At 41.4% G+C, this 27,569-nt stretch overlaps 1 protein-coding gene across 1 annotated transcript; it reads right to left on the minus strand.

The window, feature by feature from the left end:
• Positions 1 to 10,218: 10,218 nt before the first annotated feature.
• On the minus strand, positions 10,219 to 25,237 carry LOC144823121 (putative methyltransferase DDB_G0268948). Its single transcript, XM_078681314.1, has 7 exons — positions 25,119 to 25,237; positions 20,112 to 20,240; positions 17,574 to 17,734; positions 16,950 to 17,163; positions 13,887 to 13,987; positions 13,198 to 13,335; positions 10,219 to 11,079 (listed from the first exon to the last, which is right to left on the minus strand). Exons 1-7 carry the CDS (start codon positions 25,191 to 25,193, stop codon positions 10,989 to 10,991), a joined length of 909 nt encoding a protein of 302 aa, XP_078537440.1. The 5' UTR covers positions 25,194 to 25,237; the 3' UTR covers positions 10,219 to 10,988.
• Between the last annotated feature and the right edge of the window lie 2,332 nt (positions 25,238 to 27,569).

Genomic DNA, 27,569 nt, shown 5'->3' on the forward strand with positions numbered 1-27,569 from the left:
GCCGCTTAGCTGTCACATTGCACCACAGAAGCGCCTCACATCCACGGAGAAGCGTGCAGCCGTCGCAGCCGCTGTCGTCGCATCACTGAACAAGGGTGTCGCCGCTGCAGCTGTCGCATCGAGCGGAAGCGTCTCGCATCGTCGGAGAAGAATTTTGCCGTCAAAGGTGTCGCCGCCAAAGCCGCTGTCGTCGCATTACTGAACAAGGGTGTCGCCGCTGCAGCTGTCGCATCAAGTTGAGACATCTCACAACATCTGAGGAGCGTGCCGCATCAAGAAGAAGACGCCATCTTTGTTTCTTTGCACTGGATCTTCAACGCATCACTGTCTTTGCGTTTAAGGAGCTACTGCATCACCATCCCTGCAACACTTTTGTTGTAGAAGTGTTACGCATCTTAAGGTACATTGACTCAAAGTGTCGCATTTTAAGATCTAAACAGAACTAAGCTATTTCTACCATTTTAAGTACAGTATTGTGGATTTTTGTCATTTGTGGTCTTGTGTTAAATCTATAAAAAGAATACTTATTTTTAATATACAACTTGTGTTGTGTCCATCTGTAGTGTTGTCACTTGATTACTGTATGTGTTCACAAATGCTTTACACTCTGCCTCTGAGATTAGCTTGTCTGCTCGTGCCAAGCTACCAAGGGGGTGAGCAGGGGTTATTTTAGGAGTGTACCCCCTTACCCTGACTTGAGGCAAGGGTCCATATTTGTCACAAGTACCTACCTGTGCCAACTGGAGACCCCCAAATCTAACATGGATGATAAAAAAGCACTATAAAACGCCCAGTGCTAGCTGTTTCATATGGCGTTACTTTCTCCTCAGGCGGATAAGAAGAATGGAGACTGGAAACTGGAAACTGGGAAGGTGGGAAGAAACGGGTACAGGAAGGTGTGAGGGAGGGGAGAATAAACCTGGAAGGGAGGTTGAAAAATTGTGGACGGGAGAGCTTATGGGAGACGAGAAAAAGCATAGAATGAGACAATAAAGTCAGTATGTCTCAGCAATCTACTGCAATGTTAATGTTGTTGGGACAGTGCGGCCCATTTATACAATTTATTTATTTTATAAAATTTAATGCTATTTCATATAGCGCGAACATTACCCGAAGGTGTCAGAGCGATTTACAAAAGAACCAGTTGCGTTACATAAGGACTTTGGATTACATGAGTTACATAAGAGATACAAACAGAAAACATTGCAAATGTACAGGTTGTACAGTCACTCAAGCAAGAGATAAAAACAGATAAACTCGAAGATCACATAGGAGTGGTAGTAAGTACAAAGGTCTACTACATATACTAGTGGTTAGAGTTATATATATACACATTGAAAATTCACTTAGGATTACATTTTAACAGCGATTAGGCTTGGACAATTATATATTACATATTTACAGAGCAGGAAATTCTTGCCATCATTCAGGCAGGTGTTCAGGTGATGATGCACTTAGGGTCGGTGGACTTGGGTCCGTGGGCGTCCCCGAAGAAAATGTTACCTAAAATTACAGCTACATTGGTTCCTGGTTCCGTTAAATGATGTGTAAAACAAGACCAATGGAGCAGGCCAAGGGGTAAATTACTGGCAGGGAACACCATAAAGGTCAGAAGTTGACAAAAACAGTGGTGATTCCTGAGGTCACCCAGTGTGAGGTCGGTCACCCTCACTGCGTTGGACTGCAAAATAAAGACGTGAAGGGTGCCTCATTGGGATAATGCCGTGAAGGGGCAAGATTCAAATACAGGGGCAAACTGAGGGCGATGGTCAAAAAGCAGAAGGAAGGGAGGCGCTGACCAACAGTGAGGATCAGTCCGATTTTCAGTTGCAGCCGCAAAATGGAGGGTCCAGGTCATGGAGGTAAATACCTCACAACAAAATGGCCGGCAAAGTGTGCAAAACCGTTCTGGCTGAAAAGTCAGAGAACACCTACCCCAGGAACTCAGACTAGAGTGTCCTGGCACATGACAGCAGCAGGAAAACATGCGTAAAAGACCCATCAGTTATTAAAAAGCCAGGTTTTTAAGTTCTTCCTGAAAGAGCGTAGGTCTGTGGTTAGGTTCAGAGACTCAGGAAGACTCTTCCACAATTTTGGGCCTAGAAAGCCAAGTGATCTGCCTCCAGTGCGGGCACGGCATATTTTAGGCATGATGGCCAGGTTGGCATTGGAAGATCTTAGGGGTCTAGATGTTGTGGAGCGATTAACTCTATTTAGGTGGCCGGCTCCTAAGCCGTGGAACGCTTTAAAGAAGAACCGTTCTTTTATGCAGAGCCAGTTTAGAGACTTAAGAATAGGGATCATGCTAGATCTGGGTTTAGGTCTCAGGATGGCTCAGGCCGCCGTGTTTTGTACCCCTTGTAGGCGCTGGATAAGGGGTTTGAGAAGACCGGGATACAAGCTGTTGACATACTCAAGCTTTGATGTCACCAGTGCCTGCACCACCATCTTTCTGCTCTCAAGCGGTAATAGTGGCAGGAATTGTTTTTTCATCCGGTGTATGCCAAAGCAAGCATCAGTTAGATTTTGGATTTAAAATTGCATGGAGAGTGTCTTGCCTATAACAATTCCTAAGTTTTTGACTTTTTCCTTTTCCGCGGGCAGATCTTTGGGCCACCAAGAGCTTCAGTCAGGCATTTCTGCATTACCAAAGAAAACAACTTTAGTTTTGTCAGGATTGCACTTAAGCTAATTGATCTTAAGCCAGTTAACAACCTTTGTGAGGCAAGACCTAATCATTGCCCCGTCAAAGTCGGTTCCTTTTTCACATGTAAAAATCAGCTGAGTGTCATCAGCATAGGAAACAATTTTAGCGCCCTCTTCCTCTTCCAGAAATGCAAAGGAGGATAGATATACATTAAAAAGGATAGGACTGAGAATGGAGCCCTGAGGGACACCTACTTTCATGGCTGGAACCGGAGATGAGAAAGGGGGGAGCCAGATATCCTGAGATCTATTTGCCAAGAAAGAGGACTTCCATGTTAAGGCGGTCCCCCCCAGGCCCATGTTAGCAAGTCTCTTCAGAGCCTCGCATGTGGGACCGCATCGAAGGCCACCAGCAGATCGAGCAGGATCAGAACAGCCTTGCCTTCCTGGTCCAGCTTACCCTTGAGAAATTCAGTCACTTCCAGCAGAGCGGACTCCGTACTGTTAGCCCTAAAACCGGATTGGGACTCATGAAAGAGCTTCCCATCTTCAATGTGTTTTTGGAGGGCATTGTTTACATGCTAATACTTTGAGTGGAAGAATCTTAGCGTTCTTCCATAATTTTGGCATGTTACCTGAGGAGAAGGAAGCATTAAAGAGCTGGTTTACCGTGGGGTTTATGGTGGGAGCTAATATGTTCAGATTATTCGCTGGACATGGGTCAGTAGGAGAACCAGACTTAATGCTTTGGAGAAGGGTCAGTGACTCTTCAAGCTGAAACTCAGGGAAAGCGAGTAAAGATGGAGGATCCACGAGGTGAAATTTGCTAATACAACTAAGGTAAAAGGTCAGTTCTACCTCTGAGATGTTAGTGAAGGCCTGTTGGATCACGGAGATCTTTTTGTGGAAGAATTGAGCTATTTACTTAGACCATTCTTCCGTGCATGGCCCTTCCTTTGTGTCGGCTTTCTAGGCAGTAAAGGATTTAACTATGCTAAAGATTTTCTTACTCCTATTTTGAGTATTTTCTATCTTGATTCGAAAGAAGTTTTTCTTGGCTGCCTTCACAAGAATGTAATGAGCTTTTAAGGTGTCTTTATTCACCTTCCTGTCCTCAGGTAGATAGGATTTACGCCATTTCAGTTCCATTTTTCTACAATTTCTTTTGCTAGATCTGAGGGAATTGTTAAACCATGGAGCTGGTGGGGCCGACCTCTGAGGAGCGGGAGACAACCGGTACCGCTACATCAATGTTGGTTCGGAGCCATGAATCTATTGAGAGGGCATCCGAGTCAGGGAAGCCAGACAGCTCTGGTGAGGAATGACGGAGGGCATCTGCTAACATCGGAATGGATATTTTATCAAACGTCTTGTAATTAGGGATGCTCTGCACTGCGTTAGCCCGAGGGGCTGTGGCAGAGTTGGGAATAACACATTTTAATAGGAGGTGGTCAGACCAGGTAATGGGAAGAGGTAGGCTTATTGATATGTCAAAGTTGTGAAAGATTTGGTCTAGGGATTGGCCCTTCTCAGGGGTGGCCAAAGAAATAGATGGAAACATGTTGCAGGCCTGCAGCGTCTCCAAGGAAATTGTTTGAAGGTCTATTCCATTGTCCATATGTATATTGAAATCTCTCAGAATAAGGCAGTTGTTGTATTTTAAGGCCAGGGAGGTGGTGGCTGTATTAAGCGTATTAATAAATTATCCAATTGCACCGGGAGGTCTGTAAATCAGAAAATCAGCTGTGTTATGATGAGAGATAAGGTACAGTGGAAGCCTAGGGACTCTGCACCCAACGGATGGGAGAGCAGTCCAGTGTTTGATTGTGAATTATGGCGACAGTGCCCCCCCTTCCCACTCGGTCGGTCCCTCCTAAGGATTTTATAACCTGTAGGGATGGCCGAAGTGATAGTAGGGTTGGAGGCTTCAGACAGCCACGTCTCTGTGAGAAATGAAAGATCAGGCTGTTCGTCTAAAAGTAGGCCATAAATGTGTGGTTCATGCTTTTGCATAGTGCAACAATTTAAAAGGGTGGCCTTTAACCGCATGCGCGCTAGCGGTTTTCCCGCTGCGTTTTTCAAATTACCATGTTACATGACGAGCTCAGCTCGTCATCAGCGCACGGCACATTACGCTCATGACAAGCTGAGCTCGTATTCAGCCCCGAAGGGGTTAAGTCCTCTGTTTTCTTATTGTTTGTACCCTTATTGTTGCGCGGGAGGAACTTGGGTGCGAGTTTCCTGGGCTGGAAGAGAGACCAGTTACCCTTATTGCATCGAAGGTCTACTTCCAAGCTCAGATCAGCCACTCTACACTGACATATTGGTAGCCGCCTAAGGCTAAGCAGTTTTTCCCTATTGTAATACAGTGGAAGAAACTCACCGAAGAGGAACTGGGCAGCATGGCCAGCGCTGGATGCTGACGGGACGCTGATGGACGCAGACGGGCTTGCCTTTGGCGTGCCCACGGCACGCCGGCTGTGCGCATCCATTTGCACGAATATATATCCTAATGCCTATGATGCAAACTGGATCGCTAACGCAGCTGAGGTAGCGGAAACTGGGTGGGCAGAAGTGAGGAGCCCAATAGTAGCCCCAGCCCTACGCACAATTGGTGTATCAGCCGCTGCGGACCAGGACTGGAGGAAAAGCGAAATGCGAATCAGAGCAGCTAAGGAGTTGTAGGCAAGCAGAATCAGGTAAAGTGCAAGTGCACGAAGGTAGGAGAAATTGTTAAAAAGCACAGAGTAATTCAGCAAAACACATACAATTTAAAAGTATTAAAAACCTATTAGAAAGGCAGAAAACACTAAATCCTACTGCTGTCAGCTGCGCGCGTCCTTTTGCATCGGGAATATATAGGCTAATGCCTATGATGCAAACAGGATCGCTAACTCAGCTGAGGAAGCGGAAACTGCGTGGGCGAAGTGAGGAGCCAGATAGTAGCCCCAGCCCTCCGCACAATCGGCATATCAGCGGCGGCGGACCAGGACTGGAGGAAAAGCGAGATGCGAATTGGAGCAGCTAAGGAGGCGTCGGCAAGCAGAATCAAGTAAAGTGCAAGGGCGCATAGGTAGGAGAAATTGTTAAAAAGCACAGAGTAATTCAGCCACACATATACAATTTAAAAAGTATTAAAAACCTAGTAGCAGGGCAGGAAACACTAAATCCTACTGCTGTCAGCTGCACGCATCTGTTTGCATCAGGAATATATAAGCTAATGCCTATGATGCAAACTCGATCGCTAACGCAGCTGAGGAAGCGGAAACGGCGTGGGAAACGGGCTCACATTGAGTCATGAATTCAAAGCTGTTCTGAAAAGGGGCCCCCAAAATATGTTTGGCCCAGGGCCCCCAAAATCCTTAAGATGTCCCTGTTGGAGTTACTAAAGGTCACGCTGGACCAGGATAACGCCAATGTTCAAACCGACCACGATGTAACAAACCATTTTTGAGCTAAAGACCCCTGAGTTGGGGTGGTAACTAATTTACAAAGTGGAAGAGGTCCCCTTAGGACACTTGTACCTGTGTAAATCATGTTGGCAGCCTCGGGGTCGGAGGGGGGGAGTTTTCCAAATCTGAAAAGAAATGTTTAAACAATTTCTTTAAGGAATTAGCTGCTTTGGAAAAATGAATGGTTTCCATGTTTAGGTTTCGCCTTTCCAATGCCCATGCTGTGCTTGAGAAATCTATTGTTTTTAATATAAACTTAAAAGGGATTCACATCGTGCCTCCTCTCTTTGCTGGCTTCTCATTGGTCCCTGTGAGTGCCACTTACCTTTTCTCCATTTCTATTGGCTATAGCATATTTTCTTGCATTTAACAATGCTTGCTCCTCGTCTGCTTCTCTTATCAGTTTCCCACAGCCAAAATACTGTTATCATCAATCAATCAATTGTTTGTTAAGCGTGACTACTCACCCGTAAGGGTTCTCAAGGCGTGGTGGGGTTTGCAGGTTCCAGTCTATCAAGGAGGGGGTCTGTCAAAGAGCCAGGGTTTGAGGTTTCTTGCGAAGATGGGGAGCTATGTTGTTTGAGGTGGAGCGGAGGGTCATTCCAAGCTTTGGAAGGAGAAGGAGCGGCCTCCCGATCTGGTCTTTCTGGTGCAGGGGACCATGGCGTAGGAGAGCTGGGCTGATCGTAGGCTCCTTTGGGGTACATGGAATTTGAGTTGGCCGTTCAGGTATGCTGGTCCGGTGTCATGGAGGGCCTTGTGAGCGTGGGTGAGCATCTTGAAGGTGACTCTAGCTTCGATGAGGAACCAGTGGAGTGTGTGCAGGTGCTGGGAGATGTGGCACTGTTTTGGCAGGTTGAGGACCAGTCTTGCGGCAGCGTTTTGGATGTTCTGTAGCTTGCAGGTGAGGTTATTGTTTATTCTGGCATAGAGTGCATTGCCGAAGTTGAGTCTGCTGGTGACCAGGGCGTGAGTGACTGTCTATCTGTGTTTGAGGGGGGTCCATTTGAAGGTCTTATGTAGGAGGGGGAGGGTGTGGAAGCAGGAGGACGAGACGTAGTTGATCTGGCGGTCCATTTTGAGCTCTGAGTCCAGGATGATTCCCAGGTTGCGTGCACGGTCCGTGTGGGTGGGTGGGCTTCCGAGGGTGGGAGGCCACCAGGCGTTGTTCCGGGCATCGGGTTTGGGCACATGATGAGTACTTCCGTTTCGTTGGTGTTTAGTTGTAGGCAGCTGTTTTTCATCCATTTGGCGACGGCTTCCGTACCTTCTCGAAAGTTGCGTCTGGCGGTGTTGGGTTTGTTGGATAGGGAGAGGATGTGTTGGGTGTCATCTGCATATGACACAATGTTGAGTCTGTAGGATCTGACAATGGGGGCGAGCGGAGCCATGTAGACGTTGACGAGCGTAGGGCTGAGGGAGGACCCCTGGGGGACTCCGCAGGTGGTTGGTGTAGGGTCCGAGAGGAAGGGGGGAGTCTGACCTGCTGCGTTCTGCCGGAGAGGAAGGAGCGGATCCGCTGTGGTGGAACTATATTTTCTTAACGCTTTGCCTTTTACTCTTGTAGCATATTTATATAACAATTTATCACCCGGAGAGATTAGGTGATTTGCATAGAATCACAGGATGTTGCGCGGCGGGCCCAATACTCAAACCAGAATTCCCAGCTCTCAAGTCAGCAGCTACGCCCACTGCGCCACATCCTCCCCACTCCCATGTTTTCTGTCAGGGAGCTCTTTCCTTCTTCCAGATAATGATTGATGAAAACAGCTCTTTATTCACTACATAGGTGAAACCGATGCATTACCAATGCTTGTTTAATGCAGTCATAGAGATGGTGGTGTGCTGTCCCTTGCAAGCCACCATCCAGGTGCTTACAGCCAATCATAAAGGGTTGCAAATTGACACTTGCCTAATGACTATTAATTAGCCAGATTGTTCTACACCCCCCTGTGATTCAGTATTTTGTGAACCAACCGAACAGTACATTGGTCGCTTTGCAAAATACTAATCCATTCGCAAAAAGTATGTGCAGAATTTGCAACCACTTTTTGTGCAGGAAATAATACATCGGGACACTCATATTCATAAAGAGATGGTTCAGTCCTTGTTTGCAGTTTTACTTGGTGTAAGGGCCTGTTGAAATCTGCAGAAGGCATAATAAAATGAAATATGCTGTTTAGATAGCAGCAGGGTAAATAGTGAAGTAGCTTTGCTGTTTGCCTGACTACTGGCCAAGTAGTGCCTACTGTCTACTATTTATTCAACCACCTGGTGAATAATTAAGTTTCTTTCAAGTTATTTGCAAGACCAATGGCAATACAGTACATCATTTTTGCTATTGTGCCAGCTGCCGGGTAAATATTGAAACTTCTTTGGTTCTTGCCAGGGTACTGGTCAAATAAGATATAATTTCTGCTATTTAGCAAGCCGCCACCTATATAATTAAGATTATTTACTATTTGCATGACTTCTGGCCTACTTGTTGTTTTGCCAGCAGCTAGGCAATGAGTGAAGATTGTTTGTTTGCTTGACTGCTGGCCAAATAGTAGAAAATCCCTGCTGTTTAGCCAGTGGCCAAGAAAATAGTGAAGTTTCCTAGTTGTTTGCACAGCTGCTGGACAAACAGTACATAGGGCCATATGTATCACCAAACTAGTTTGCATTTCCTAAATAGCTAATTTTAAGGAATCGCTATTTAGGAATTGCAAAATGGTATGTATGAAAAAAATCGCATTTTATTTGCGATTCCTTAAGCTTCCTTATTTGCGAATTCGCATTTTGCGAATCCGCAATTAAGGAATATTTTCCAGTGCATTCCTATGGGCCAGGAGGCCCATAGGAATGAATGCAAAATAATTCTCAAATTGCGAATCCACAATTTGCTAATCACAATTTGAGAATTATTGCAAGGGTGCAGTGGTGTCTCAAAGACACCCTGCTGCACCCCTGAAAAGAACATGTGCGTGCATATGGCGCACATACATGCCCTATGGGCATGTGTGTGCATCACATGCCACCTTTAAAAATGCCAAATTGTGCATTTTCGGAAGAATTCGCAAGTTACCATCAACTACAATTTGGTGATAATTTGCGAATTCTTAACCACAATTCGCAAGCCAAAAATGCTACATACATAGCATTTAAGGAATCGCAAAATTGCGATTCCCTAAATGCTATGGAAAAATAAGGAATCGCACAAGTTTGCAATTCCTTATTTTGGGAATGTTTCATACATCCCAAAACATGCAAAAAGGCCGTTTGCGATTCGCAAAGGCCGAAATTCTGCGAATTTCGGCCTTTGCGAATCACAAAAGGCTTGATACATATGGCCCTTAATCTCTATTATTTAGTCACTGGCTGGTTTAACAAAAGGGTAAATATTTAAATGTTTCTGCTATTTGCACAATTATCAGCCAAATTGTACACAATCTTTATTATTTCGAAAGAGGCTCGGTGAATAGTGAAGTTTATTTTCTATTTTCAAGTCTACTGACCAAATAGTAAATAATTTCTACTATTTAGTCACTGGCCATGTAAATACCAGAGAAAATTCACTATTTACCCTACAGTCAGGTAAAGAACCACTACCAGAGAAATACCTTCCCCAGGAACACTTCAGTAGCAAAATAGAGTCATAACAGGGAGTTAGAGGCCCCCCTCACACACCTAGGCCACACTCTGTATGTTTCGCGTGAAATCTGATGGCACAAATATGGTGACAATCACATAGAGATGCTGCAACATACACCTCCAGACAACAAATAGTTCCCCCAGGAACACTCCAGTAGCAAAATAGAGTCATAACAGGGAGTTAGAGGCCCCCCTCACACACCTAGGCCACACTCTGTATGTTTCGCGTGAAATCTGATGGCACAAATATGGTGACAATCACATAGAGATGCTGCAACATACACCTCCAGACAACAAATGGTTCCCCCAGGAACACTCCAGTAGCAAAATAGAGTCATAACAGGGAGTTAGAGGCCCCCCTCACACACCTAGCCCTAGTGCTACCGCATTTGCTGCACTGTTGACACACACGCCCCTGCTTAGAGGGCTCTTGTTTCATTTTTCCGCCACAGGTACAGTAAGAACAGACAAGAGGTTTTATCATACAATAAGTCCACAAGTATTTTATTAAATACACAACTGTACAAAAATATAAGACATTAAGTGACAAAGCAATATTCCGAGCCACAAGAGTGATTGGAAGTGGAATGAGCTATAAAATTGAACTCTTCAGTTGCTTTTCCGAGAGTCATTGTGCTGCAGGTGTTTCAAGAAACAAATGGGAGAAGGTGCTAAAATGTGAATAGCGTCCATATCAGCCTGCTGGCTACTAATCCCTCAGTGATTACTGTTTGCTTATCTAGGGCACAGACAGCTAAAGCAACTCACACAAGGATAGTGGTGTGCCATGAGGATGCAGGATTTGAACTCCAGAATGCCCACTTCCAGACCAGTTTTTCTCCACCATTGCAGCCCATTAAATCATAGGAAGTTCGCAACAGGCTAGCATGTAGATGCCTTCTGTAGATCATGATTTATCTTGACTCGGGGCCTTATGTACAGGTATATTTTAAGGGAAAAGCAACAGTTTAAGTTTCAGAGCTGGTAGTTTTATTTGGCTTCCTCAAGAGATTAGTGTTCTTGGCGCTACCAACCTAAACAAGAGCGAACAGAATTATGGACTCTGTGACATCGCATCTTCTGCTACAGTCTCTAACAAACATAAATACATTTAGTCCTGTTTACGCTTTTATTTACAGGCGTCTAGAGAGCAGCAGCTAATCGAGGCCTTAGTGGGGGCCCAGAGAGGATCCACTTCCGGGTTGCAGAGCAGAGATGGGTTGTCACAGTCCAGGCAAAGGGAGGTGATGCCGGTGCTCATGCAGGTTTCCGGGCCAGCACACAGTAGTATTCGGCCACAAAGTCCACCTTCGTGTCCATGGAAGTCACGCCCAAGGTCTCCAGAATCCTGTGATAAGAAAAGGACACAAATGAGCATCAAGATGTGTCTTTTGGGTCCATGGCATTGAGATCGGGCACCAGATCAGACAGACAAAGTTCTTCTGGAGGGAAAGTTCAAACAGAATAAGGGGCCCTGCACTGAGAGTTCTTCTTAAGAAAACTGAACACAAAACAATTAACCCTACTCCAAGAATTCATGTTAGTAGAGCTCATACCTAGACTGAGAAGCCCTGGAGAACTCTGGCATTGATAGTAGGACAAGTGAACATACATCATAATCAAGTCTCCCAGTTTTTACAGCTAAAGACAGACAGAAAACCACTGGCTCTTTGTATTTGTTAAATGTGGAAAAAAATAAGGGTCGTATGTAGAGTTTGGTGGATGGGATACTCTGTCACAAATGTGGTGGACATAATAAGTGCGTTCTAGCCTATAGCCTAAGTTGGACAGTCTTTTAGGCCAAAGCCTCTGCCAACTGAGAAAGGAGTATAATAGGTTTTCTAATGCAGCTTTAAACAGCCTCAGATGTGCAAGCATTTATACTGCTTTGTGAAAAAAATTATGAGAATATTGCATAGAAGTCATGCATTGTACATGTCCTCTTTTAACAGTAAAACGCTTCAAGCTTTGAAGTGCTTCTGTGCCCTCATCAGTTAAATAAAATTAGAAATGTACCAGGTGCAGCCTAATTTTTTTCATAAACACAAAATAAATATAAATAAAAACAGTTACAAGTAACAAAATATAAATTTGGATAAATATAGGTGGAAAAGTAAAAAAATAAATCCATAGAACCGGGAGCCCTAATACAAATATTGGAGCGAAAAAATAATTGAGAGTTTCACAAAAGTAGTGATACGTGGCTGTATCATGCTGGATTGTTCGACTTGAAGTCACTGCTAGAATACAACAGCCAGCATATGTCCCTTTATGTATATTTGTGAACCTATTTGTTATCCTTTTATTTGGGCTGGTTTGTATAGTGTCATCATGTCTACCACTTAAGTGCACTAATAGACAATGGGAAGAGTCAGTGGGCTTTGGAGGCTTGATGAGGAGTGGTGCATTTGCATCCAAGCGGGCCATTATGACTACTACGTCTTCGAGCAGATGTCTGAAATCAACTTTATATTTAACCTTCAACCTTAATTGTCCAAAATGAGTGTCATATGAGGCAGCTAATCTCAGTCCTCAGAACAGCATTCGGAAGGCTTTATAAAAGGAAACCATAATTTCAATGTAGTATGAGAGGTACTTTTAAAGAAAACCACATTACCAATTACCAACTACATATAATCAATATGGTCTTTTATTTTGAGATAACAATATTAAGTCTAGTTTTCTATTCATCCTTGTAGGGGAGTTTTGTAGCAATGCCATAATTAAAAAAGGTGTCATACAGTTAGTGTGTAAATTGAGCAGGTGGTTTTCCGTGCTCGGTCCTGCACTAAATTGTCAACACCGGCACTTATGACAGTCTGCCACATCGTGCTGCTGCTGTATGTCTAAATATAAGCAAAACAATAGCTGTTTATTTATATAATATACTCTTAAAATGACTAATACATGCCACCAGAGCAATTCGTATAGCTTTGAGGGCCTGGAATAATGTGAATTGTCACTGACAGCACTGGCTGGGGCAATGGGTGGTACAAGGTGCCAAGCTGCAGTGAACTCCTGACAGGGGCCCCAGCATGTATGTTTTCACAAATTCAGCACTGCGTACAGTATAGCTGAAATCTAGATTCTTAATTCTTTTTAAATGTGGAGTGTTTCAAAATATCGCTTTTTAACCAGCCTCAACAGACTTATGGGCAATTAAGTTTATAGTTTGCCTTTACTAGGCTAACTACGCCACCAATTAATTCATATATTAAAAGCCATGCATCCACCAGAAAATTGACTACAAACAAAAACAGAAAACATGTGTTGCTGCAAGTTAAGTGGCACCAAAAGCTGTTTTATTTCTATTCCTTCTAACTTTTTAAAGGATAACTTCTGATTTATTCGGGTAGAAAATATATGGTGAAATCAAAAGTAATTTACTTTATTATTGTTATTTTAAAATTCTTGAATTATTGTTACTGTGTGACTAAAAACAGTTTTTGAATTCTCAATTTCTTACTTTTTTTGTGTTTTTGGCAAGAATTCTTTTGCTCCCTCTGGGTTGAGAGCCTTGTAGGTCTGGTACATGTAGAGAGACTCAAGGAAACCCATCAATTCTGTCACTGTCATAGGAAAAGTCTCAGAAATGTCATCAACTCTGCAAAAAAAATAAGTTGTATAAGGTTATTAGTTGAGTCAAGGAAAGCAGTGTAACAACAATCATTTGGTGTGACACTGAAGAGAAAGGGGATGCACAACATTTCAGTGATATAAAGCAGGGGTTGGAAAGGGCAATTCATATTATATGATTAAACAATTAAAGAAATAATATACATACATGTGTTATGTGAATTAAACAAAGGGGCACTCTTTATTCTTAGTTAAAACAAAGAAACAGGACAGGTGCAGAGTTATAAAATGACTACTTTGATTGAGTACCATTTCAAAATAGCCTCCATACTATGGAAGATGGTACCTATTTTTGAGCGCCATTCAAAGATAGCTTATATAGCTACGTTTTTACACTGTTCAGCTATTTTATGGATGTTACTGTTCCGAGAATTTGTGACATGCATGCTCACAAGTAGCTTTGCCTAGAATGAACTGGAAGGGACAGGGGCTGCCCCTGGAGAAACAAATAAACAGACGTGCATAGACCTAGGAACACTCAGACACACAAACATGGACAAGCAAAGTACATTCTCTAACCTCTTTTTGTCTGTATATGGTACGGCTTCAAATATCAGCTGGTATTTGTTTCGGATATGGATAAAGCATTCATGGGCATACTGAAAGAGGAACTCCATGGCCTGTAGAGAAAAAAACAAGGCAGTCATTGTGCTGCAGCATATTCTTGACTTCTAGGTCTACATGTCTAAGGCTACATGCTGTCACATTTACTATTATAAGACAGTTCAGTGCACAACCTGTGGGAGCAGATAGCATGCATTCAATACATTTAAATTTGAAACTACATTTCATAAATAAAAATAAAGGTACCAGGACAGGTGTAAGCCTCTTAAACAGTTTTGTAAAGCCGGTCACCTGACATTGGCACGGTGGTCCAATTTGAAGTTTCTATTGACATGCATTTTGGAGTAGATGAATATTTTGGTGGGTAACAATAGTTCCTTTTTTGACATAAAAAAGAGTTTAACTGTTAAAAGTAGGATTATCTATGAGCTATCCATCTGAAGCTTGGGTCATACTTTGAGTCATGATAGAGTATGAGTACTACATTATCTGATCTGTTGTAGTGCCTGGTTTAGTCTATCAGTTAGATTCATTTGTAGGAACAGATATTTATAAATTCGAATCCAAGAAAACTGGACTGAGACTTCCTTCCAACGCAGATTCACATGGAAAACAGTTTAAAAAACTGTCACTTAATTTTCAAGTCTGCATTATTTCAGGTCTTCATATATCTTGAGTTGCTGTCAGCATGAGGGGCATGATGTTATGCTATATCATCATTTGCTATTACCCTTTCATTGTACACTTGTATTGTTTACCTACTAGGTGTCATTTGCATAAGGCGCTGAGATTTTCATTGGACTGGTGACTTTGTTTGGATGTAGTTGTATTTGAGTAGGGTCCTTGACTCGCACGTTAAGATAATGGAGAGAATTGAGTTAGAGAAGCTGGAGGCATGAGCAGTGGATCGTGTTTAACAGACTCCAAATATGGATTTAGGAGGGATATAGGGGCAGTGGAACAGTGTATTAACCTAAACCTTCTTATTGGTAAATATACACTAGCCAAGAGGGAACACATCCATCTCTGCTTCGCAGATTTAAGTTGTGCCTTCCATTGGGTCAGACATCCTAAACTATGGGGAACAATGATTGAAATGGGTGCCCCTGCTGATATAGTATCTCATTTGTCGCAATTGTATTCATCTCTGACTGCACAAGAAAGATATGGGATTGAAGGAGAGTGAATCACAAGTTTTGAGATTTCTAGGGGCATCAGGCAAGACTGTGTCCTTGCACCCTTTCTTTCTTCATTGTACATCAATAGGATGGACAAAATATTACAACAGGTGAACGCTGCTGTTTCAAGAATTGGTTCCCGCCCAACCAGTATGCTTGTATATGTGGATGATGCAGTATTAATATCTAGAACGGCAAACGGTCTACAACAGCTCATCAATGCTTTTGTTGCATACATGGAGCAGAGGGATTCAAAACTAAACCTGACTAAACCGTTTGTGATGGTCTGGGAGGGACTTTAAGTTGGTTGAGGTCCAAAGATTTACATATTTGGGTGTACTTATTACTTATAATGGCAATTGGGGCCTCCATATAGAAATGGCAAAACTTAAGTTTAATAGATCAGTGGAGGCTATATATTCAGATTTCTAAGAAGATAGGAAATAAACCCATACATGATATGATAAAACTGTACAATAGTACGTGTATCTCGGCTGTGTCTTATGGGGCAACAGTGTGGGGCATGGCAAATGTCTTTTCATTACAATCTTGTGAAAACTCATTTCTTTGCAGACTGTTCACAGTCCCTAGGTCCATGTCTGTTTACAGTACACACAGAGAAACTAATGTAGCCTCCCTTGTATACATAATACATATTAGGACAGTAATCTCTTTGTATAACACGTGGGGTGAGAAGGGAACAAAGTTCACAAGGGACATTATTGAGGACTGTTTAGCCCTTAAGTATTCTGATAACATTCCCTGGTTAGAATACAAGGGCAAGTTGCTCAGAGACTTTGATGAAAATGTATTAGTTAAGAACCCTGTTAGCATATTACAGTAAATAAAGAAGGAATTGAAAATGTTATTTTTAGAGACATAAGGCTATGCCAGAGAAAGCAGGGAAGGGAGAAAATGAGTGTGTTGAGATATATGACCGGACCAATCCAACCAGGTTTACCTAATAAAGGTAACAAAAGTACAGAAAGACTGAATCTGATTAGATTGCGGATGGGTACCCTACACCAACTAGTGACATGTCAAAAAGAGGAAATATGAAGAAAAACATATCCCTAGGTGCCCATGTGATGGGAAAGCAGCTCAGTCTACAGTCCTTTTTATGGTCTTTTGTAGGTTTTATGATGATATCAGATGGATATTTTTATGACCCCTCTTTTTAATAGAGAAATGTATTTTCTATAAGGATGCAATGAATTTTATATGTAGACTTGAAAATGAAGTTGTCTGCAGAACAGTTGCAGGTTATAGCTTGCAGGCAGCTAAAAGAAGGAAATCATTTGCTTTCTTGAAAATGTTGGTTTATGAGGAAGAATGTATTCGAAAATTAGGAAGTGGATGCTAAGGACGGTACGCTTTTATTATTATTTGATCTTTATGGATATGGTTTTAACTATTGTCTTCATACTAAAATCTTTGAGCTGCAATGTACAACTCTATCTTTAAAGTTTTTCAAGAAAAAACGTTTTTCAACCATGTACCTTTATGGATTTAAAATAAATGTGTTCAAGCCTGCCAGAGACCTTTGTAGTGTACTATGTGTAAGGATGGATATGCCAAGGTAAATTGCAGTTTATTTTGTGCCTTCCGGGGTGAACAGTTGTCCATTCCTCAGCTTGAGAAGATGGTCCTCCAGATTAGCATTTCAACCCAATAACACAGCATTAATGCATTGTTGTGAACTTTAGGGTGTGGTATGGTTACGGTAACTTGTTCTGAATCATTATAAGATGGAAATAGTTGCTCAGAATCTTTCACCTCAGATCCTGACCAGCATGTTTGTAAACTATAGATCCAGAATTAGTTTTGTTCCAGTCCTCACCTCCTTAAAGACGGCGGATATACGCTCTGATCGGTCCTTATAGTGCAGCGGAATGTACCCTGACAGGGTGTGCAAAGCTAGGCAGCCATTGGGTTTGAGTACGCGATCCGCCTCCTTCATGAACTTTTCGAAGTTGAACCAGTGGACTGCTGTAGTGGAGGTGACCAGATCCACAGACTCATCTTCAAATGGCAGCTGGTCTGCTGTGGAGATGCTATAAGAAGAGGTGAGAAGCTCTGAATGTGAACACAAAAGCATTCCAAACAATCATTATTTGTAATGTAACAAGACAAAAAGATTTGCACTTTGCATGATCTCCAGGGATGGTGAGTTAGACGTTACAACTTCCTAGTCTTAATCTGTACATATAAATTGCACATGTAGTACGGTGAGAGAACTTGTAGTTTTATTTAGTGTTTTGCAGAGCAGGGTATACTCCAAAAAGTGGTGAATGTCCTGTCTGTGGTACTTAGAATGCCATGGACAACAATGCACTTGAAACATAATAAAAGGCAGGAGATCTGCAGCTTCCTGGGTGACGGTCTGCACCTGCCCAACTCTAAATAAGCCCCTTACTGTCTCATTTATAGCGCTTTTAGGATTGCATTATAAGATTGGACTTACCAGTAAGAAATGTTGGAGTCCAGGGTGTTTTGTTTTGCTTCCGAGATCTGAGCTTTGCTTAAATCAACTCCAACCACTTCCTGAAAGTATGGTGCCAGGCCTCTTGTGCTCTGTCCTGATCCACAGCCAACATCAGCTACGAGAGCAAAGGGGGGCTGTCTCTATATATGGGAAAAAAGAACACTCCATCAGGTTTCTTTCCCCTTTTCTTGGCCTTTAACCTTCATTAGGCTACTGTGACAGTTATACACACACAAAATACTACCTAAAATAGGGCACATTCACAAACTATATTTTGTAGTTTGTCAAGTAGATATACATTAGTACTGCTCTGGCCTGAGACCTGTGCTTCCGCCTATGATCTCTTTTCTTTGTGAAGATTTATACCACACTACTTGAGATCGCTTACGCATAGGTATGTGAATTGGTAATAAAGGATAGGGGACACTAGTGGTAAGGGTGCGAAAATGTGGAAGAAGTAATACTAAATGGAAGGGGTTAGGGAAGTTTAAGGAGGAGTTTGGGGTTGGGGAAGTTTAAGGATGGGATTTGGACATGCTAATGCGGAACCCTCATTCGCAAAAGAGTAATATAACTGCCGTTCTCAAAAAATAAACTTTTACAGTTACTAATGCCCTGCCTTGAAATAGAACCACTTATGGTCAATCACTGGTACTGCAACAACACTCCCATAGAAATCAAGGGAGGCAAGAAATTAAAATAACACCCCCTATAAACGAATGTTATATTTTAAAAATACATAATTAACAGAAAATTTGATCAATATTTTAAAAATACATAATTAACATATTATTTTTTAATGTAATAATAAACCTAATTTTGAATTGAAATGATTAAATTAAACTTATAAGGTTAAAAAGTTAAATGCAAAACAGTTTTAAATTGAATACATAACTTTTAACCAAGTTTACTAAATATTTTAAAAAAATGTTAGTGAGGGCAAGTACATTTTTAAATTATTGTTGAAAATTAATGTTTATGGATAATATGAATTAAATTATTACATTAACATTATTTTATTATTTTGTAAATAATACAATGTAATTATACATTCAGCACTCCAATGGAGTTTATTCATGAGTAACATTTATTGAGGGACACAAGAGCAAAAAAATTCAGAGACAATGCCTTTGTCAAATTAGTAATGCAGTGATTCAGTACATGATCGGTAAGTCTGTAAATGTGTTGAGCGAATGGCATGGAGTAATCAGGAAACTCTAAATGTATTTAGGCATACTGTTGGGTAACTTAAAACAATGCACGCCTTTTCTTGAGTTGTGTAATGTATATGTGAAAATGATCAGCAGAGGCAGAACATTTGGTATTTCATGGCATTTTCTACAGTGAATTGCAAACATTCTCAATAGTTATGATCTCTCTCACATATTGCTGTTGGCGACTCACTGGCACCAAATGCCAACTTAATTTAACTACTTTCATTAACAGGCAGAAAAAAAATATTTTATAAAAGGTATGCACAGGCCTGGAGTGAGATTTCCCTGGTGTCAACGCCCTATGCATGCAAAGTAACACTTTTTCGACAAGGAGAAAATATCTGGGGCAACTTTATACATACAGTGCACCCAGTGCAATGAAAGAAAATGCGCTATATTATGATGAATGCACTGCCCTCAGGGCAGACGCAAACTTGCGCTACCCTGGGGACAGTGCATTCCTGTGAAAAACAGAGCAGCTGCTTTGAAGCTGCTTCGTGTTTTCACAGTTCAGGCGGTAGCCCGCCTGAGTGTGCGCATCCTTGTAGATGGCGTACTGTCAGTGCACCTCCTGAGAGCTTCTTTGCCTCTGCACGCACATATGTAATATGGCGCGGGCACAGAGGCAAAGGGATTCCCTCATTTACATGGGGCACACCCCCATGCAAATGAGGGAACGGCCTCTGAAGATCGGTATTACAGAAGGGGCCGCACAAGCATCTGCTGCCCCTTATGTAATACCAAAGTGCCCCTGGGGTGCGCAAAGCAGGCATAAGCGGGCATTACTTCAATTGCAATCAACCTACACCTATCAGAATCCATTTTGCTGTTAAATGAAAACCTATAACTGAAGCATTGCATCCCTGGCGACAAGGAGTAATCGACAAACACTAACTTCTCTCTTCTCCTATCTCCCTTTGCTGCAAGTACATTAAAGCTTTGGTCATGTGTTGCAGATCATAGGTCAATGACCTGTGCCATTTTGACAGTCTGGATCCCCACAGGGGCCCAACAATTACATTGCACTGTGAAGCAGAGGCACCAAGAGGGCTCATTGGATGAGATTGCAAGCTTCCATTTGTTGTCACAGTATACAGCTGTAGCACCTGTAGAGTCTTTTGGGAGGGAAAGGTGCTATGGTTTGCAGTTTGAGAGTCCAGTGCTGCACTCCAATCATGTTAATGGCTGAAAAACGAAATTGCATTGGTTTGCTCCCCAGGCAAATATGAAGATTTCCCTCTATTTTGCCTCGGTCCCCTCTTGATTTCCCCCATCTGCCCTTTAGAACTCGTCCTTAGCTCACCTTTTCCTTGAGGTAATTGTAGACCATTTCAGGGATCTCTGGCGAGGAAGCAAACCTGTACTTGCGGTACAGTTGTGCATGCTCTTCACTCTTGTGGGAGTGGATGCTTGAGTTGGAGATGGCCCGCTCCTGGAAAAGTTCAAATAAATAGTCTTAGTTGTGTTTTCTTGCTTTACCAGTTAAAACACATACTTCATTTGTTTTCTCCATTTCACATTTTTGCAACACATTTTTCAACAAATTTACAAATATTGTTCCCGACAAAGGAGTACTTAATACCATTGGTTCCTGTATTGTACGGGATGCAGCACAAACGTAATTACACTAGAACCTGCGATTCATCCATAGTTATAATAGCTTTTTAAACAATACAGACCATTGCACTGTGGAAGAGGCTCCCTATGAAGATGGTGATAGAGGGCTTACAGCACTGTATGTGTATGGGTGCATCATACCCATGGTTTAAACGCCCCTGCATATGTTTCACTATTACAATGTATTATGTTTATTAAATGCATTTTTTCTACACGTTAATTAAGAAATGTAATGTGCACTTTTAAATAGAATTTTCATGTATTAGAAGAGACCATCATTTCCATATGCACAAGTGTGCAGGATGATATTATATTCATATAATTGTAATTGTGTGTGTTAAAGTTGCCTGCAGTCTAGGCCCAGAACTGCAGGTTGTTGACAGTTTCATTTCCTCTGTTGCTAAAGAAATAATTGAATGTATCTTTATGTGTGCCAGAACAGTAGGGTCTCACCCACTGCAGCAATCGGAATTCCACCTCGTTATTTAAGTTTAAGGTGATACCCGGAATGTCTTTGAAAATTCTGAGAACGGTAAGGGTGGATATATCTGTGCTTGGCCTATCTGAACCTCAAGGCCACTGGAAAACAAGAAGATTTAATTAAAGAACACATGGAAAGTTACTGAAACACTTTGCAAGTGAAATAATTCTTCATGTGATACCTTTGGAGGGGGCTGAAGTGTGTTTTTAATATGATTGGCAGGGACAGAGAATCAGACTTCTAGATTTTCGGAGGAGAAGCAGCATCTTAAGAACGATCTCCATAGCCTTAAGCTATCTTGACCCATTTTAACGTGAGTACTTCTAAGGAAGTCTACACGTGCTAACACCTTTTGGGAAGAAGCTAGGGTACTCAGCTCAGATCCCTGATAAGAGTAGTGTAGAGAAAGAGAATTGATGCTTTTCTTCCTAATGAATAAGGAACTTGACTCAGCCTCCATCCTGTGTTGTATATTGATTCTCAAATGTATCACCTTATGTCTTCTGTGCCGAATGAATTATATGCACAGATCCGGATCTGTATTGATTTTTATATACCTATATTCATTGATTCTCAGATGCGTATATATACAATTGTTTTTGGCATTATAATAAAATCCATAAACTGGAATTCGGAGTCTGTGGTCCTTTCACCTGAGTAAATTGTAAGTATAATTCTGTGGTGTTTATTCCCCTCGCCAATTTTAGTAGGCAAATAAAAGATCATCAGCGCTAATTTCTGAAGAAAAGGCAAGGGCAAAATTTAGTGTCACCAATGGTTTCTCCAGCCTCGGGCAGGATGCATGAGTTCTCACAGAGGCTTGACATTGATCCTTACCTTATGTTAGAACTATCACTACTCAGTGATGCAAAATTCGTATTATCGGGCTATTTGGTCAATAATTAATGTATTTATCTGCTTTTTTTGGAACAAGATGTTTAGAGTTTACATTTATATACTCCCGCCTCGGTTCCTACACGTTCTTGTAAAAATTCCAAAAATGGGAAAACAGTTGAATTTAGTAGACCTGGTTTTGTGTCTTCTTTTGGCTATTGTAGCTTCGTAACTTATATTTATATGAAGTACACCTAGTTGACAATGGATCTCTCTACCGGAAGTAAAATAATAAACAGAGCCATTATTGATGCTTGAAAATCCCCTCACCTACCTGTGCCCGGCACCCCTGCACCTGCTGCACTGCTGGTAGCTATGCTCCTGTTACAATCCATATAACTAGATTTACTATGCAAATGAGGTGACTCTGTAACTATGAACCTGGATAAATACACTTATTATATCCATTTTTTTTACCTATATTCTGTATTTATAATAACTGCTTAACTTCACTAGGCAACAATAGTAACAATTATATTGTAGTGTATGTCCAACTATGTAACTATACATATTTTGTAACCATAGTCACTGAGTATTTATACTAAACACATCATCTGATTACTGTTCTGTGTAACCATATGATGTGGTTATACTCAATGTGTCTCTGGGCAGAATGTAACTATGCTGCTGATGCAACAATGTGTTGGCTATGCATCTTACTGTGTAGCTGTAACTATATTAACCTTGTAACTATTCAACTATAGTAATTGTGTTAGTAATTAAAATGTTGTTTTCCATGTAAGAGGTCCTTAGGTAAGACAGTGCGTTTCATAATAATTTAAAGAGAGTGGCAATGTTCTGCTCACTCTGCACCTGAGCACAACATGAAACTGAGTATCACATGAGGCTGCCCAGCTGATGTTGGGGCACAGACAGTATCTATTAGTCAGTGGCGTAGCTAGACCTGAGACAGCCCAGGGCGGTAGCTGCGTTTGCCGCCCCGCGGCGGGTCTCCTTGAAGGGGGGGTACTGGCAAATCCACGGATTGCCGCTCCGTGACGGTGCCACACTGAAGACGGCAGGTGAGAGCTGGGGAAATGTAATTTTGCCATGTTGTCACCCCCCTCTCATTACTTGTTCTCATCTCTTCTAACTCACCCCCTTTGTTACCTCTTCCTCACCACCTTGTGACTCTACCTGTCTACTCTACCTCTCTCTTTCTTTAACAGTCTTTAACTAATTTATTTTTCTACCTAACTCACTCTGTTCCTAAACCCATTGGTGTACCCACTCCACCCACTTTCTCTTCATTTCCTCCTCCTTAATTATAGCTCTCTCTAAACACTGTGAAACTTTACATATGTTTTTACTTTTCTATCTCTGCATAAATCTTTATTGTTCCTCTTTTCTCTAGCTTCCCCTCCCCCTTTTTCTTTTCTATAATATCCCTATGCATCTATCTTTCTACCGCATCTCTAATTCTACTTCCTTTCTCTCTACTTCGCCTCTTTTGTTAAATTGTTCTCTTCCCTATCTCTCGTGCCCTCCCTTTTCTATGATTGAGACGAGTTGGAGGTAAATGACAGACAATGAAGGGCACAGATTGAAAGAGCAGAAGAGGGACAAGATAGGGATGAAAAATAAGGGGGAAATATTGCATTTCATTCGATGGAATGATGAAAATCTTCCCAGCAGTACTCTGATTTGCTTTGCTGCATTAAGGACACCAGTAGTGAAGGCGGATGCACTCCTCGTGACATTTAGCCGATAATTAAGCTATCATTTTAAGTGCTATTTGCATAGGATTTACTTGATTATTAGTTCACTAAATAGCCACCGAGTTAGCCTACCTGCATAATTAAATACTAATATTTTCCACGTAAAATGTTATTGGTGCACGTTAAAAACTGGAGATCCGAGTGCAAACAGAAATGGATTTATCAATGCTTGTTCAAGATTTATTTTACTACTATTTGTCAGGCAGAAAACAGGCAGTTTCAACTTTCCGTTGTTTGTGTGCCCCATATTGTTTTAAGTTTCATATATAATGCCATATTATTTGGCATCACCTGGTTTGAATTTTAGCAAAATGGGTACTAAAATAAAAGTTGCACCAGCTAGGGTGGTGCTCAAAATATTTGTTACCCAGAGCCCCATAAATCATTTTGATGTCCCTGAGAAAAAACCTTTGAAATGAGTGCTCGTTAAAAGCCATAGAATGCTCAGAAAAAGCCATAGAATGAGGACTAATCTATGGAAATCAGTGCACAAACACCAATTCAAGTGTAATGAGGGATCGAGAGGCAACAGAAAAGGATAGCTAAGAGCAGTAGCAAGAAAACCATTTAATGATTGGGGCAGTGACCGAAATTCATTAAAGAGGAAATGGGATGGACTGATGCCAATCTGTGACTTTTTCCAGCCAATGTTCTATAAACACCTTTTTTTGTAGTCGTGATTGCAGCTTGTGACCCGCATTTTACTAGGAACATAGCCCATCAAAGATTGCCACTCTTATGCAGCTGACTCCTCTGTTATTTGCCATTTTACAGACAATCTCTTGAAATAAATACCCCCCATTTTGAATGTCACCTGGGACCTGCCGGTAGCAGACTGAGCCCTATTGTACTCAAGTAAACAGCTCTTGATGTTTGAATTATATTCAAATGTTGTTGTGAGATGGCCCTACGGCCTGGGTATAACTTAACTTATTTGTTTGCAATCTACAAGTCACAGATTTCTGCATGATTCCAGTATGGGTTGCAAACTCCTAAAATTGTGCAATGACAAAATGCAGATCATGGGCTTAGAATAAAGAGAAGGACTTTGGGGTAATAGGTTCTACCCCACTGATCTTGACACCAACCTTCAGCCGAGGAAGCAGTGAAAAGCATGGCATAGAAAGCGAGTCTTCACTTAAAACTTTAACCTCTTACTTCCACCTCCACATGTTCTTCTAGACAATGGCTTGTCTCACCCCAACAGGTCTTATATGGCCCATTGTAAAAGTCAGTCAAACTATCACAAACTCTTCATGTCGGGTTCACAAAATTACTTCTGAATACGACGCAGACCATTCAAAACTCGAGTGCAGCTCAGTGTTGCTAATTTAAATCATATTACACCTTTGCAGCCAACCACAATAAGCATCTCATGGAAGGGGAAATATGACAGACTTTCATCCTTCCAAGGTCAAAAATGGACAAAATTGCAATGAGTAACAATATTACCTACCGTTGAAGCACCTGCTATGGATAGTTTTGGGCAGTGTGCTGTACACAACAAAGAGCTATGGCACAGCAATAGTTTTGCTCTGTGTGTGATATAAATTATTAGCATTACCTTATTATTTCTTCCAGCATGCAAAGCACAGCTTACCTTTGGTACATAGCTTTCAGGTTGCGGGAAGAAGCGATCTGGGTGTGCTCGGATCTCAGCGCCCAAATTCTGCATTCTGAGGAGAGATAGTGCCTCAAGTGGTGTCTGCCAGGCGCTAGAAGGTGAGACTGTACCATCCTGCGGCTCCTGCAGGTATTTATGGGTAAGGGAAGGTAGGGCGGGCCGCAGAATGAGTGGCAATGCTTGGGTGTGGGTGCCCAGTGGTTCTGGGAAGATCAGCATTAGGCACCCGGCCAGGAAAACAAACCCTCAAGCCAGGGGCTTTCCCAACACGCTGCCAGGGCTCCTGACAAGGAAAGACAGCTCACATTGTGCTTGTATTCACTTCCGCTGACATGCTCTGCATAGATTTGTCCTAAGGCATTCCATGTCTTTTTTAAAGACACTCTTCATATGTATTTAATATTGTTAATGCAAATTTATTGAGATGTCAGAGTGCAAAAGAAGATAAAGATCATTTTATTTCATGACAATAAATTAATGATATTATAAAAGTTAATGTGCATTTTAATGATGGTAGGGGAAACAATCAGTCCTGGTCCTAATACCCTGTGATTATGCGTGTTCTAGGAGAAGATATAACTTCATTAGTGCATCCTATTTCAGCTCTTTGGGAGCTCAGTGCGCTAGAAACATGCTGGAGACATTAGCTAGCAGTTACAGGGCTCTAGATAATCTCCTGTTAGCTACTGGAGGTGATGGCAGCCTGGGGGTGAGATACTATTCCTGAGTGACTGAAGGTATTGCATCTAGTGTGGGTTTGCCCCAGATGTTTATAGTATAGTAGCATCTCTTTTCAAATCAATTTTTCATCACACCACTGAGGAGTGTCTGCCACACAGCAGCACGACTACCAAGAAACTGAGATTACCACATAGTCCCAGAGACGTAGCTTCAGGGGGGTGTTTAGGGTGTTACACCCTGCCCCCCCAAAAAAATTTCCCTGATAAATGATGGGGCCAGGTGCATTCAGTCAGGTATTGTGAGATCTCAGTCGAATTTTTACATACAACACAGACAAATCCCAAACACAATCTCTTACTCACTGTTTTGAAACTCTTCAAAAATATTGGTTATTTAACAAAATATTGTTTTTCTCCCTTAGCACTCCTACCAATTCGCATTCCTCTACCTTTCCACTGCCCCTTAGGCTCCTCTCCTGCGCCCTGATTGTCATATTATGTCTTTAAACATTTATATGCCAGCCGGATTGTCGGAAAATCTGAAGTTTATATCCCCAATTTTACTGACCAAGCTACACTCCTGCATGCTCCAAAATGACACTGGCTCCCCCCTGCAAGACTGAACACCGTCAAGAACTGCTGCAACATCCAAATGCCATGCTTCTAGCAGATAGATCTCTGATGGTGAACAACACACAGCAAGCCTGGACATTGTCAGGCTTGAAGCAAATAAAGCAAAGACCAGAAGTCAGCTCCCCCATGCTGCACACCATCACAGCATAGACCTAGCATACAGCTTCACTCCACTTCTGGAAGAGGATGAAGACTCTCCTATTCACAGACGCCTTATCCATAAGCAGATCCACTGCGTACCCATCACAGGAAGAACTGATAACCAGTCCTACCCGACCTCTCCTATTGTACAGTGCTCTGTTGCTGTATATATACTTTCTGACTATTTAAACACCCTTAAGCTCATACAAACTTATATATTGAAAACAGTCATGTAGAAAAATGGGTTTCAAAGTCTCAGATGCCAATTATGTCTGATCACTAGTAAAGGATTCAGAGAAAAGGTTCACTAACACAACATCGTTGTAAAAAATATCGATGTAAAAAATATCCAGTAAAAAATATAGACAACAAAAATATTGACTCCGATATTTAAACAAGTACAAACGTATTAACAAAAAAAATTTGATGTAAAAAATATAGATGCATAAAATTTCGACTTTTATATAAATATAAAATAAACTAATAGATATTCAATATATTAAATATAATATTAACAAAATAAAATAAAAGTAATATACATTTTATTAAAATATAACAAATACACTTAATAAAAAAATAAACACACAAGCATAATAATTTAGACACATATTTACTTTAAAACATTAATTTATGTTAAAAGTTTAAAATACTATAACAAATAAAAATATATATTATTGATTTAAAATATAAAAAATAAAATATATAATAAATTAAAATATTAAACTATTAGAAAAATATTTAAACTTACATTTCACAATACAATCAGTGCAACAGTAGGGAAAGTGTTGGATAGTGTTGGATAGCAAAGGGGTAAAAATAACTATTTCCACTCCAGTGAGAGCAACAGTAGGGAAAGTGTTGGATAGCGGAGGGGAAAAATCCCTATTCCCACTCCAAAGAGTGCAACAGTAGGGAAAGTGTTGGATAGCGGAGGGGAGAATAACTATTCCCACTCCAAAGAGTGCAACAGTAG

The sequence above is a fragment of the Lissotriton helveticus genome, chromosome 3_1, assembly GCF_964261635.1.
Source record: "Lissotriton helveticus chromosome 3_1, aLisHel1.1, whole genome shotgun sequence".
NCBI lineage: Eukaryota > Metazoa > Chordata > Amphibia > Caudata > Salamandridae > Lissotriton > Lissotriton helveticus.